The following is a 14,128-nucleotide window of genomic DNA, read 5'->3' as shown; positions in this document are numbered from 1 at the left end:
CTGCTATTCCATCAACTATCGACTGTACGTAGTAGAACAGAACCATAAAACGTGTCCGTTATCAATCATTGCACAATCAACAGGTTGCTGCTACATTATTGAATTTGAAGCCCTTGATACTACGTACCACCCAACATACCATTCAACCTAATCGTTCATATTTTCCCGTTTCTGATTTTAACCTCATTTGTACCATCGTTCGCGATCGGACATTTAAATTGAAAACCAATTACCCGGTCTGCATGGGGACGACTACTACGAGCCCCTTTAGTTAAACCCACTGCAAAATGGGGTCACTGAGCGGGAAATGAATTTTGCACCATCATGCACCGAACGCTGCGCTGAATGATTACATTCCGTTTGTGAATCCTTGTCTCGGCGTTACCTTGACGTTACCAACAAAAATGAGATTTTCCCCCAAAACGGAACGTGAACTGAGCAGCTTATTTTCTTTACCTTGCCGCTCCCCCAAAAAAACAACAGCCACATCTCATCACATCCCTTCCATGGTCGGTGTGGGCCGGAAATCGAGACACGATTGCATTTGTGATACAAAAAGTAGGTCACGAGCAGGTGGAGGACGCACACACTCCCTGATTGCATCATCCGCCCTCGCACAAACTGATTAGTGCCACGCGCGCATCAAATAGGCGGAGTCTGTTGTGTTAACAGAGCGAGCTCTCTCTCTCGAGAGAGAAATAAATAGTCAAATGTTGAGAGAAGAACCTCAACTTCACCGGCATCTGATAAGGGGATTATGATGGGCACCCTTCCCCACATACAAAAAGGTCCTTGTGTTAGGTCGCTTTTATCGCGCTCGCCTAGTATAGTCGGACGGTTTATTTGTACACGTTTGGTTGCCTGTTTGCTCACTAACACTAGGCGACATTGTAGTAGATTTAGTGCTTTCATCTGACATGCGCACCAGTTGTAATCCTGGCTCTGGATACTCCAGGCAGACGGCACCCATACACATGCAGGCACACATTTTCGGGTCACTAACGGTGAAGGATAACTGAAAGAAAAACTGCCAACGCGCCCGAACAAGGATATTGGTTAAGGTCAAGTAAGTGCCCTTTTGTGCGCACGGGTCTAGGGCACGCGGTTTGAGGGTTATTTACTTCCTCAACATGAAGGCTGTTGACAGCGTATGGATGTGGCTGGTGCGAAGCGTTACAGCTAACGCGCACTACCATGTAGGCTGTCAAAAATGCGTTACATGAGTAATACGCTCTTAGTTTTCGCGGATGAATTTCTCATATGTTAGCAGTAATTAGTGTCTAGTAATACAAGTAATTTTAATACAACACTGATATTAAAATAATTTTATTTAAATTTTCCATAACTCAAGCAAACAATGTACAAATAAAATTTATTGGATTAATTGGTCTCAAAAGTACATCAGAGGGTCAATCACTCGGTGAAATACCAAGGCATCGAAAGCTCTGACGCACAAACCTTCTACTAGGTCAACGTGAAAAATTCGGAGCAGCGAAAGGATAGCTTCAACCGATAGCAAAATTCATCCCTCCACGTGGACCAGCCGTCAGAGGAAGTATCGCACAGGAAACGATACAGGGCGGAAACGTCGCTGACCTACTTTCGCCAGTTTCGGTTAGCAACAAAGAGACACAATCTGGTCCCGTACCGAACGGCCAATTCGTATCGAATTGAGGGAAAATTCAATCGTCTTTTCCACATTTTCCATCGGCGCAGCAGTGGGTGTGAGCGAGACACCATCTCTACCATTATACACATACCGGTAGATGCTTTCCACGCAGGACCATTTCCATGGCAGCCATACATTCGTGCCGTACAACTACGGAAAGCCATTTAGTAATAGTCGCGATGTGTGCTCGTGTTTGTGAGGTAAGGTTCCGACACATACACCAACACTAGCAACAGTAGGCACAACACAGAACAAATCCGGAGGTCAGGAGCAAAACTTCCACCCTCAAGGACCGTATGGTGCGCGGAAAGTGTCAAGTTCAACGTTAGTATTGAGGTTAGGGTTTTGGGCACACTGCCACTAGGGCAAGGTTTGTTTGCTCTCGCTAGGGCATGGCACAACTACTCCCCATTGTTTCCCTCCGTTCTCTCCTACACGAACCTTCCAAATGGACGAGGAATGACAGGAATTGCTTTTCCGCGGCTCGTATCGATCTGAGTCCGCGCGAAGGGTGTAAGTGAGCACCTGGGTGATTACATAGTGTGCATATGTACGATTCGATCACTACACTGGACGAAACATATTCAGCAAGCCCCCGGGGCTGGACGGAACGCTGGAGCGTTCTATTTATGGATACCGAACCAATTCTGCCACTGACCGGAAGTTTAATCACAATAAATATGGCTGGATTTCGGTTGCTATGAGTGGATTTTTCAACCAAAAAGCTACTAAAACTATGGCACCAACCGAGCTATTGCCACCCTGAATTGATTTTAATTTTCGTCTGCGTCCTTGTTTGACGCAATGTACTCTCTCGAATCGGTTGTTACTTATGTGTGGTACGTTTTATGTTCCTTCCTTAGCTACCATGGCTTGCATGGACGGATGTGAAAATTACCTACACAAAGGCAAGCACATTTTTAAGTAAAAGTATTGAGCAAGAGAAGTTTAGTGCAAGAAGTAAATCAAATCTTCCCAAAAGCCCATTCGACTCCCGGAGAGGAATAGCAGACGTTTATCGATGCTATTGCTCTACTACTGCAAACATACGGACATAAACGCTTCTATGTGAAATTCAGTTACATGACAAAAAGATTCCACTCATAAAGCGTTACTCTGACTTTATAATGTATGAAAACAAAACATTTTGTATTTTAATCGCTATTTACTTGATATATCCATAGGATTTAAATTAAAACTTCAACATTTTGAACAAACACGTTACTGTTTAGATTAATGCATCGTTACAAACTGCGTTACTGAATGTCAGTATACACTAGTCATAACGAAGAAGAACAATTCAGTAGATTTTGACAGTACAGTAGATTTAACCACCAGTTAATAATGTGACATTTTAAAACAATTTAAAAAAAACGATTTTATTTTCCAAAGTATTACCTACTTAGAATTAGCTTACAGATGATAACACAAATGTGAAAAGTTCAAAAACGATATTATTTATATGAAAATATGTCTATTACCTATTACTGTTGGCAGTCGCATTCGCAATCGATACTGAGACGAGGCTATAGTAAGGTTCATTTAGTGTAAATAATTTTTACATTTAAGGAAAATGAAATGAAAGAAGCTTTTTCCACTTACCGTCTGAATCCTCGGCATAACTTCCACCGTCCTCCTCCGGGATCTTGATCTCGATCGCCTCGGTTAGGTGCGCCGCGTCGTTATTTACCGACATGGCGGATATAACGACGCCGGCACCGGAGCTTGATCCGGTATGCCCTCCGCTACTCCCGACGGACGCAACCGCAACGGCCGTCGTGGTGGTGTTGGAGGAACTACCGATCGAGCACGAGGATAGAGGAACCGTTGACGCACCGGACGAGGACGATGACGATGACGCTGGTGCCGAAGTGGAGGAGCAAGACGTGGACGAAGCTGGTGATCGTGTCGCTACCGCCAGCACGCAGGATGCCGGGGCCACGGCCAGCGGTAGTATGGACTCCTCCGAAACGATCGTAATACTGGACGAAGAGCTGGGCTGCTGCTGATGGTGTGGATGCGTCGTCTGCAGCGGATCGCCACAGCCGAGCAGCGTACCATCGGCAGTAACCATCGTGACGACATGATCTTCCACCTCATCTACCACACCGTCGGCCGTGCAGGAGGTAGCAGCCCCGGCAAGAGTGCTGAGAAGCGTATCCTCCTCAGTGGCTGTTACAACGCGACCATCAATTACCGACTCCACCACGTCGTCGGGTGTAAGTGCAAGCAGTGTGGCTGCCGTGGCCGCTGTCGTCGACGTGGTGGTGATGGGGTCTTGACCGAGCAGCAGGTCTGAAACACCGCTCGAACTAGCCTGCACGAGCAGGGATGAACCGTGATTCGCACCAGTTACGATCACGTTCGTAGAGGAACTTGGCTGATGGTGTTGTTGCTGCTGCTGCTGCGTCTGTACATGATGTACCTGATGATGCGTCTGTTGATGGTGCTGGTGCATGTGGTTGTGATGGCCATGGTGCTGTGGCTGATGGTGATGATCGTGCTGCAGATGGAGCTGTTGCTGCTGCATAGCATGATGCATACCACCCGCCGTACCGGTGACGATGATTTTGGTAGCCACTGTTGTCAAATTGGACGTTACGTGCTGTAACGTTTGCTGGGAATGTTGTTGATGGTGTAGCTGCTGTTGCTGTTGCTGCTGTTGCTGCTGCTGTTGCAGGTGCTGATGACCGTGGAAGGTCGCACTGTGATGACTGTTCGGAAGAAGCAAATCCTGCTGTACCACTACATCGTACAGGTTGGTCGCGGACGTTACGGACGTAGAGGACGATGCAGACGAAGTGGACGATGACGACGAGGAGGAAGCCACTCCCGGACCGGGTGTGGGTGAGGTGGAAAGCAACATACCACCACCGTTTGCATACACGATGTTCGAAGTCGTTTTCGGTGAAGACGAACTAGCCGTTGAGGAGGCTTCCTCGTGCATGTTTCACAAAGGTTGACTGGTTTGTTGGTTTTTTTTCTTCTTCTAATATTAATTTGTTTAATTTTCCTTTTTTTTCGTTTTCTTTTACACAACCAAACACTTTATATACACTTTTAGGATACCGTCAAACGCTTTTGTACACTTCTTACTTCCCGCAGGAGCAGCTAAAACCACGACTAGGACTTTAACGGAATAAGCAATGAGAATTAGTATTACATGCACTCTGATAAAATCACTTGAAGCACTAACATTTCCTCTAAAAGCCAATTTCGTATCAACTGCCCTTGACTGCACTTCGCGTTAGAATGCGCAACACACCTGGGAAAATTGGCGAATTTGAGGCAATAATTAGGACACTCGTGCTCGAATCTCGTACACCATACTGCCACAAACAGATTCCGAGCTCCCCGCACCTAGCATCCCCGTTGCATTCGTTTTTTCCATGCACACCGTCCTCCACCCATTTACATTGAACACAGTGTAACTAAATCCACAACCAGGACATACCGAGGCCACTGCTGCTCGTTTGTGCTTCCTTTGCTCACTGCTCTTCTACTGTGTGGGACCAAATTTACACAACCATCGGATGGCCACTTTCAGTACACGCACACTTCAAACCCGGGGGGAAGCCTCGTTACAACTGGGGACCTAGAAAACGGAACCAGAACTAGATCGCGGCGACGACACTATACCACATTACGAACGCACACACTCCCCTATTGTGAGTTGCACACTCGTTCGCCAGCTTCTGCCGGATGCTGTGTGGAACAGGACTACCAATCCTTTGGCCCAATTGGGCCACGGTCAGGTGCAGTTGCACACCCGGTGTAGTGATGTGCACTTTACTGCACCACAGAACGCACACACACACATCCGCGTGTACGCACATACGATTGCATCCTACGATGGTAATGGGACGAAGGACGTGGCACACGATACTGCGCAAGTATATAGTTCAAGGTCGAAGGCGATCAACGCCTCCTCCTGGATGCAATGTTGCACCACACCACCATACTGTATTACTGCACCAGAAAGCAAGGGTTGAAAAGTACGAACAACAACAACAAAACATATTGTGACAGGTGTAACGATTCAATGCGTTACACAGGCGTAACGCGCGTCCACTCTCTCTCTCGCTCTCACTCTCACACGAATAGTAACCGTCACTGTAAATGTAACTGGGAACGAATGCTTAACACGTGCCGTGTAAGGTAGCTAAAGCATTGAAATGGGTGCAACCCAAAACACCTTTACTTAGCAAGTAAATGCATACCATTTTGATGGATTTTTCACTGCTGAAAAGCATTTCCACTTAGAATAAGAACGACATACTACTTGTAGCACATTGTTGCATTATTTGTTTTCACTACACTTATTCGAACAGTACTCTTTTGCTTTGTTTTCGACTACACATAATTGAGGAACTACAAAAATAAGCATTTAAAAAAAAATATTATTTATTTCATTTCACTACACGATACGAAATCAAATTTCAACGCAAATACTGGAACACTTTCGAAAAGATCTTCATTTTCTCACATTGGATGGACGGTGTAATACTTTTGCAACCTCTCCATTATAGCACAAATCATGTGGTATTCTTTACTCTGCCACTAACACACAGCGTACGAAGCTCTTCAGTATACCATTAGAAAAAAGGTACACCATCGAAACATTTGTCGGTCACTGATAAAAAAACAACAACGACGCACGATAAAATATTCTCACTGATTTCGTCTCACTCCAGACTCACGCTGTTGGTACTTCTGGCACATCTCGCACATACACTCGTTATGACACATTGAAATAGTGACCTACACTAAGCATCGCATGCTACCGTAGGTGCGTGGGAAATCTAAGCACTGTCGCCGATAAATATAACGGCCACTCTCTCAGCTACGCACTCCCGCACACAAACACATGCACGCGCCTGCGTGTATTTATGATAAAAGCGGAACTGATAAACGGTAACAAAACCGCGTACAAAACAGCATTTTTATCTCACTTGTCAAAATCTGTCACTTTTATTTACACCCGCGTGTAACACGCGTTACACCCGGACGTGCCTACTTCGATCGCCTTTGACGAGGATATTAGACTGTATGCAAAACAACGAATACCGCACCGCGAAAAATAAGCGCGAAAGGTATTTTAAAAAGTAAATAAGCTCCTGCATGTAAATACGACACAATTTATCTCATTGAGCAATTGCACAACATGCACCGCGTTTTAGTAAACACTTTCGCTATCGGTTTTTTTTTGTTGTTGTCTTCTCTTTGCACCTTAGTTTCGGAGGAACATTTAAAAGCCTGTAATGTTCTTCCATTTACCACGCTCGACCACTCACACCCGGGCTGCGGGCACGCAAAGCACCACCACCAACAGAAACGGTACAAATTCGTCTGGCGCTGTATTCTGTCTTGTGGCAGCCCCTGGAACCAGTGGCAGGATAACCTCGGGAAAAAGCCGAAAGGAAAACACGAAACAAAACGCCGCGAAGGCGAAGGCCTTGTCCTGCCTTTTTCTTTCCACGTACACACAGTTTTTGGGGGCAATGTTGGGGACATTGCCAATGGCAGCAACAACACCAACGAAAAAGCACATGCTACTAGCAAACGCACACACACACACGCACACATGCACGTGTACACGCGCCAATACGTAATCCAATCCCAAGTCAGCTTGAAACCGAACGGCACACAAATCTTCCAGGAGTTGGATTGAATCTGCAGGATGTTATGTAGCAGACGGTGGGCAAAGCAAAAAGAAAACATATTTTCGTACCGAGGAAGCAAAAAAAAACCAACCCCCAACGAAACGTCTCCACCGAAACTGCAAAAGAACGTTTAGCGCGTGCGCCCACATACACACTTATCTTTCCCCCCCTTTTTGGGGGAACACCTTTCTATCCCGTCCCTTTCTCACTTGCACACACTCATTTATGGTGGAGCAGCAGCAAACAGCAGAGCAGCGGCGACTCTCAGTACGCTGCCGTATTGCGATTTACATACACACACGGGGACGGTTCGGGTTTCGGGATCACCACTTCTAGCAACCCACGGGGAATATGTAGGTCTTTAGGCCAGGAGCATATTTCGCATTCTCTCGCACCACTCGTATGTGTCGTAATCATGCTCACAAACACTTGCATTTTCACTGTAGCGCGGGCTGCTACGATTTGTTGGCATCGCGTTTTGTTAGTATTTGGGTAATGGAGGAAAAACAACACAACAAAAAAACCAGATCCTTTCCCATGCACTGACGCGAGAATGTATCTCCCATTGGGGAGATCATTCTATTCTCATCGCAACTTCACTTTCTTCTCTCCCTGCATTTTAGGGATGGCTGCGATGTTGAATTCGATCGCATGCACTGTGTCGTGATTGCACTGTCGCGAACTCACACACAGCTATGCAACGGAACGGTTGCTAATTTACTTCACAACATGTCAGCGGTCGAATTAGAAAGGCAGCAAACGTTACATTCACAAACAAAACACGCAATTCTAATCATTATTCTGCTGAATTAAACTCTTCTGGCTTTCTGGCTCTTACAAACCAGCGATTGGCTCTCATTCATCATCCACAGCATCACCACCATCTGTGCGACATAAGGAAGTATTTCCTCTGTGTGGTGTGTAACAGCGTACAGCCAACACAACCAACACCGCCCGACACCATATATTACGCATTCGTTATTGAACTTCACACTTGAATGTGTTGTAGCTAGGCACGAGGAAGAAGCCGCGAGCAAAAGGGCAAGAGTGGGGACCTCCCATAATATAAACAACGTTGGGGTTTACCGCCCCGTGGGTAGAGTGGTGAGGAGCGGTGCAGCAATGAGCAATGGGGTGCCGATTTCCGCATCTCTGAACGCACCACCCCTTCAACCATGCACGTACACAAGCGTAGCACATTCGCATCATAGTATGCGTACACTCGCCACACAAATAGTCGCGCCACAAACAGAAGGAAGTGTTGAATTGTGTAGCATACGTCGTGTGGTTTCTCAAAGATCCACTGAGGGGTTGTGTGTGTGTGTGTTTGTGCGGTGGTTATTTTTTTTCTTCTCTCGTCTTGATTGTGTTTCAGTTTTCATGATTGCGAGAAGGTCCCACGTTTTTGTGCCAAATCTTCTTCCCGGTGTCGCCTGTTGCTGCGCCTACTTGTTCCGCCGTTTTTTTGTTGACAGAGAAGAAGCTGGGACAGTGTCCCAGATGGACCTAGTGAGGAGGAGCAAAATCGGATATTTCACAGCTTCTCACTACTCACTGTACAAGCAAAAACCTCCATTAAACCGAATTCTACACAGTACCCACTGTCTGACTGACGACACTAGGACTCAAAACAGCAAAATCCACGTCTAAACATAGGAACTTTGCTGCAAGTGTTAATGGATGGGATGTAATTTCGCAGCTTTGTTCTCGCTTTTTGGTTCGTCATCGCCAAGGAAGCAAAATGTCACCGATCAAAAATAAATGTCAACGTGATAAATAAAAGCACAAATCTCACTAAAAAAAATCAAAGAACACTGCGGAAGCTGTTGCTTTTTGGCTTTTTTCGCCTCAAAATTTGCATCACACCTTACCGACCAAGTGAAAACAAAATCGAAACCCGCGCAACCCTGCGGTGGTCAGGGTTTACGGGGCGCCTAGAGCAACGTGAGATGATGCATAACTTTTTCTTTCGTCGATCTAGTTAGCCGAACTTTCGCTCTCTTTTGTTCCGAATACGTGTTGCTCTGTTGATGTGTTGTTTTCGGTTTTTTTTTTTTCAATACCTTTGTGCTTTCCTTCCGCTCACAACACACATGTACCCACACACGTACGCACATATTCTCACTTTCGCGAACGCATTCTAAGCAAGCGCTAATTATTTATCCCACCGCGCCACGACCATTACAAAAAAAAACAGGCCCCGCACGGAAAAAGGTACGTCTGTTTCACGGTCGCGCACTGACACATACTGACGATGGATTCTAAAATATTTAGATATTTTTTAGAACGCGCAAACTACCGGTTACCTCTCCCCGCCATTTCCGCAACATTTCCTCGCCGGTGCCCTTGATGCGGTCCAGAAGAACCGTGGTTTTGGCGGAGAAGGGATGGAGAGGCCGTGCACAAAGATCGCCACACAGTTTGCCGGCCAACCCATACTCGCAAACCGTGCCGGTTGGTTTCTCATACTGTTTCGCAAGGGAGATTTCGCATCATCGTACAGTGATGGTCGAAAAAAAAGCCAAACCATAAAACAACAACCGCTAGATGCCATTTTGAACAGCATTTTAGTGTTCTTTGAAGGTGTATCATTAGACTTTGGAAACAATTATTACACAAGAATTTTTTAATGACCTAAATAAATTGTTGGAATTTTCTATTACTCCTAAATAAATATATTTATGCCTGTAGCAATTAGTTTTCAACATGGTTTAGACATACGCCTGAACACATTAGTAGAACTTCAAATTAGTAATCGTATTAATGGCCAATTGAAGTGTAAAAAAATCAACAAACAATTAAATATGATGTACAAAAACAGTAGAAACCATTGTTAAAGCGAGATGAAAATTTCTTTTTCACAACAAAGTTTACCTCTGTCTAAAGCATCTAGTAATTGAGGCGACATATCCTTGTTATTTTTGTAAAATTTTAATTAAACTATTTTATTGTTTTATTCTACATTCGGACCACGTGTTCATCACTGTAGACTCCACGCATACATTGCGAATCGTCCGCCGTCTACTCTCAAACGCACGCTAAATGCGAAACGGGAAGCGAATGTGTCGCATTCAAAAAAAAACTATACTAGTAAAACAACAAAAAAACAACCTAAAACGCAACAAAACGCGCGCTCACACACTTGCGTATCGTGTGCGTTGCACAAAAGATATCTCACTCACCCTTCCCGCAAGGGTTGTCTCTTTTTGTTCCACGCAGCTATCAAAAGACTCACACGACACGTGTTGCCTTTGTGTTGGTGCATGTTACGCATAGCGCTCCTGTGCAACCCCTTCCCCCATTGTATGTCTACCGGTACTCACACTAGCACGTTGAACGCACGAGGAAAACTAAGGTGGCTTTGATGGCGGCGAAACGCAAAACGCTAAGAACATTTGAATAAAGGAAGGATTTATCGCTGTGTTGGTAATGGGAAGGGTGTAACGGAATGAGATTGGGGTTGAATGAAAAAAAAAACGTTCGCCAAAGTTTGAAAATTAGGTAAAGGGGAATTTTTTGCATAGATTCCTTTCCTTTTCGTTCCTTTTTGAGCAGCAAAGGTACACCTCACTGCTTACTGTGATCATAATTTGCTGGAGGGGATGATTCTTACATGAATTGTTGATCAATTATGCGTCTTACGTTTAGACGACTCCCCAAATTGAATGACTCATGCAGCTATTTTTTGCGTTTTTTATCATTCCCCTGTGTCCTCGGGCTGACTTTGCGCAGCTGTAATCCTCTTTCTAATCAGCGCGCAGCCCCAAAACTCGAATTGACACATTGCGATAAACGCTGGCAAACTGCATTTGACCAACATTTGAAATGCACACCCCAAACCCACCCTGGGGTTGGTGTTAATCGAGCGATAACGGAAATAAAGCAAAACTCTCCCTCACGCATACACACACACTGTGTGTGTGTGTTGGAGTAGTATGTTTTAGATGAAATATTTCGGCAAACAGTAAGACCACCATCATGAAGAAGACACCAGGAATAGAAACGGGAGCAAAGGCAAGAATCGCACACACAGGGAAGAAATTAGCAAATTGCAAAAACAAGCTTTTTTGAGTTGCACACACATAACGTGGAGCAGGTTAGGCAGGGGAAGAATTATCGTACTTTATTACATTTGTGTAAGTGCGTCTACAGTAGGCGAAATGATGTGTTCAACACTGTCCGTGGAGCAAGTGAGCAAGGGTAGAAGAATGGACCTTTCAATGGTAACGAACACGCACATCGAAAATCGGCAGCACCGTCCCTTATATCAAAGCAAACTTCGACTTCGACGGTAGCTAGAATGGGAGCACGAATTTACTGCAGAATAAAATAAGAAGTGTAAGGTAGGTAGAGGAATACGAAGAGAAGGGCACCATTTCGCGACCCGATTTGATGGCGCCTGGCTACACATTTGTTCCCCGTGGAAAGCGGGGATATATTTTTATTGTACTTTACACGTTCCAGCCGCGAAAACATGTCTATCTGACTTTCATTTCCCCGCACGATCTGGTTCCCTGTTTTTTGGTAGTGGTAATCGGGGTTTGAATACTGGACCACACCACTTGTGTAATGCTTCCTTTGTTTGTAGTGTTTAAACGGGTTGGTTGATTATTCGACAAAGGGGATGAACGCTAGCAGGAAAGTGAGAGGGAGAAAACGTGTAATAGCGAGAGTGAAAGAATGAGCCAATCGCGACGCGAAAAAGAGTAGGCTGCTCCACCGAAACATACTGACACACATATTCTTGATCTTGCTCCCGAATGTTGTTCACTGTCACCCCGTCACTAAACGCTTAGCAATTGTCGCGCTTGCGAACTTTTTATTGAGCAATTTAGCAAAATTTTATAAATTGATTTATTTTAATGCAAATTTGTTGCAATAAGTTTTTTTTCACTCAAATAATGCTTTAAATTAAAAAAATAATAAAAAATCAGAAAAAAAAATTAAAAAAATTTTCAACTCGAAAATTTCATAAGGCTTACCCCTTACGTTTTTTTGGGAAATTTTGCAAAAAAATTAAATTGATTTATTTTAATGCCAATTGGTTGCAATGTGTTTCTTTTCACTCAAGTAATGCTTTAAATAAAAAAAAGAGTGAAAAATAATAAAAAAATCAAAAAATCCAAAAAAATGAAAATTAACTAAGGCTCATTTTTGCACCATGTTTTGCATATAACTCGGTCGGTACCCAACGGATCGTCAATCTTTAACCTGTGATCGCTAGATGGCACCAATGGCTACATTTTCTTCTTGGACGGCCATCCCCTCAGATGTCCGTGCCAGAAGTTATTCGAGGAACAATGTTCCATACCCTGTTTGAGAAAATGTAAAATTTTCCTCATTTTTGCAGCAAGTTTTGCATATCACTCGGTCGGTATCCAACGGATCGCCAATCTTTAACCTGTGGTCGATAGATGGCACCAATGGCTACATTTTCTTCTTAGACGGCCATGCTCTCAGATGTCCGTGCCGGAAGTTATTCGAGGAACAAAGTTCCTTACCCTGTTTGAGAAAATGTAAAATTTTTCTCATTTTTGAGCAATTTAGCAAAATTTATAAATGTGATATATTTTCATGCAAATTTGTTGCAATGTGTTTCTTTTCACTCAAATAATGCTTTAAATTAAAAAAATAATAAAAAGTCAGAAAAAAAATTTAAAAAAATTTTCAACTCGAAAATTTTATAAGGCTTACCCCTTACGTTTTTTTTGGGAAATTTTGTAAAAAAAATTAAATTGATTTTTTTTAATGCCAACTGGTTGCAATCAGTTTCTTTTCACTCAAGTAATGCTTTAAATAAAAAAAAGTAAAAAAAAATAAAAAAAAATTAAAAAAAATCTATAAATTTGAAAATATTATAAGGCTATATTTAGCCTTAGTTTTTTTTTGGGAAATTTAGCAAATTTTATAAATTTTGTTATTTCAATGCAAATTGGTTGAATAAGTTTCTTTTCACTCAAGTAATAGCTGCATTGTTATTGAATATATTACTGGTATGTTGAACTTGCTTAAACAATGTCGATATAAACAACGCGTTTGGTTATCTTGCTAATAAATATAGCCCACTACATACAGGGGTTCGATCTGTTTCGGAAGCTGTGTCGGAATCGTAATTATGATTACCTGTGTATTGATGGTACGGTGACGGACATGAAATGAGAAAAAAAGCCGGACAAGTTCGATTTCCCGAAAACAAAAGGTTTTTATCTTTATGCAACTCGAAGCTGCTTCTAATTGGTGCAATCCGACTTCTAATATTCGATCCCGATTGTATTTTGCCCGGTGTATGACGCGGTGGGCAAAAACACAATACACTAACAATTGTTATCAGTATAATTTTAATTGGATAATAAATGGTTCCATAGCGCAAAGTTTTTCAAGTCACATTTCACTGTAGTTGACGGTGCATACAAAAGTTTCCCAAGACATGGGTATAGAATAAAGGAATCTCACCAAAATATTACATCTCTACCTTCCTTGATGCGTCTCCATGAATGACATTGATCCATGCTGGTTTCCATCTTGTTTTGGCGCCATTTGAATCATGAGAATGATAGAATCGGGTAAAGTCCTTTGAGGCTCTCTTCAGGCATTGAACCGATTATAACATGGATTGATGGCTTTATCTCGATTGGTTTTGATCGTTTTTGCTGCTAAATGTAGGTAAAATATAAAATATTAACAAATATTTTTGAAAATGGTATTGCAATAGAAAAATGTCCATGATGATGACCACTGTGGGTGAAACAAATTTGGCACAGTGATTTCAACATTGGTCATAATTATAATTTTGTAA

The 14,128-nt window shown here is 43.3% G+C and overlaps 1 protein-coding gene across 21 annotated transcripts in view; it reads right to left on the bottom strand.

The window, feature by feature from the left end:
- LOC125772116 (nuclear hormone receptor FTZ-F1) overlaps positions 1 to 12,009 on the bottom strand; it is a 100,999-nt gene extending 88,990 nt beyond the window's left edge. For 2 of the 21 annotated variants that reach the window (XM_049443492.1, XM_049443514.1), the window contains exons 1-3: positions 9,396 to 9,598; positions 5,890 to 6,040; positions 3,272 to 4,798 (exon numbers count right to left, since the gene is read on the bottom strand). In XM_049443492.1, coding sequence (XP_049299449.1) covers positions 3,272 to 4,616 — 1,345 coding nt within the window. In that variant the 5' untranslated portion in view covers positions 4,617 to 4,798; positions 5,890 to 6,040; positions 9,396 to 9,598. The other 19 variants (XM_049443496.1, XM_049443495.1, XM_049443499.1 and 16 more) reach the window with 19 other exon arrangements.
- Between the last annotated feature and the right edge of the window lie 2,119 nt (positions 12,010 to 14,128).

This window comes from Anopheles funestus, chromosome 3RL, assembly GCF_943734845.2.
Source record: "Anopheles funestus chromosome 3RL, idAnoFuneDA-416_04, whole genome shotgun sequence".
Classification (NCBI taxonomy): domain Eukaryota; kingdom Metazoa; phylum Arthropoda; class Insecta; order Diptera; family Culicidae; genus Anopheles; species Anopheles funestus.
Note: the sequence above shows the minus strand (reverse complement) of the source record. Positions and strands in the feature narration are given on the sequence as shown.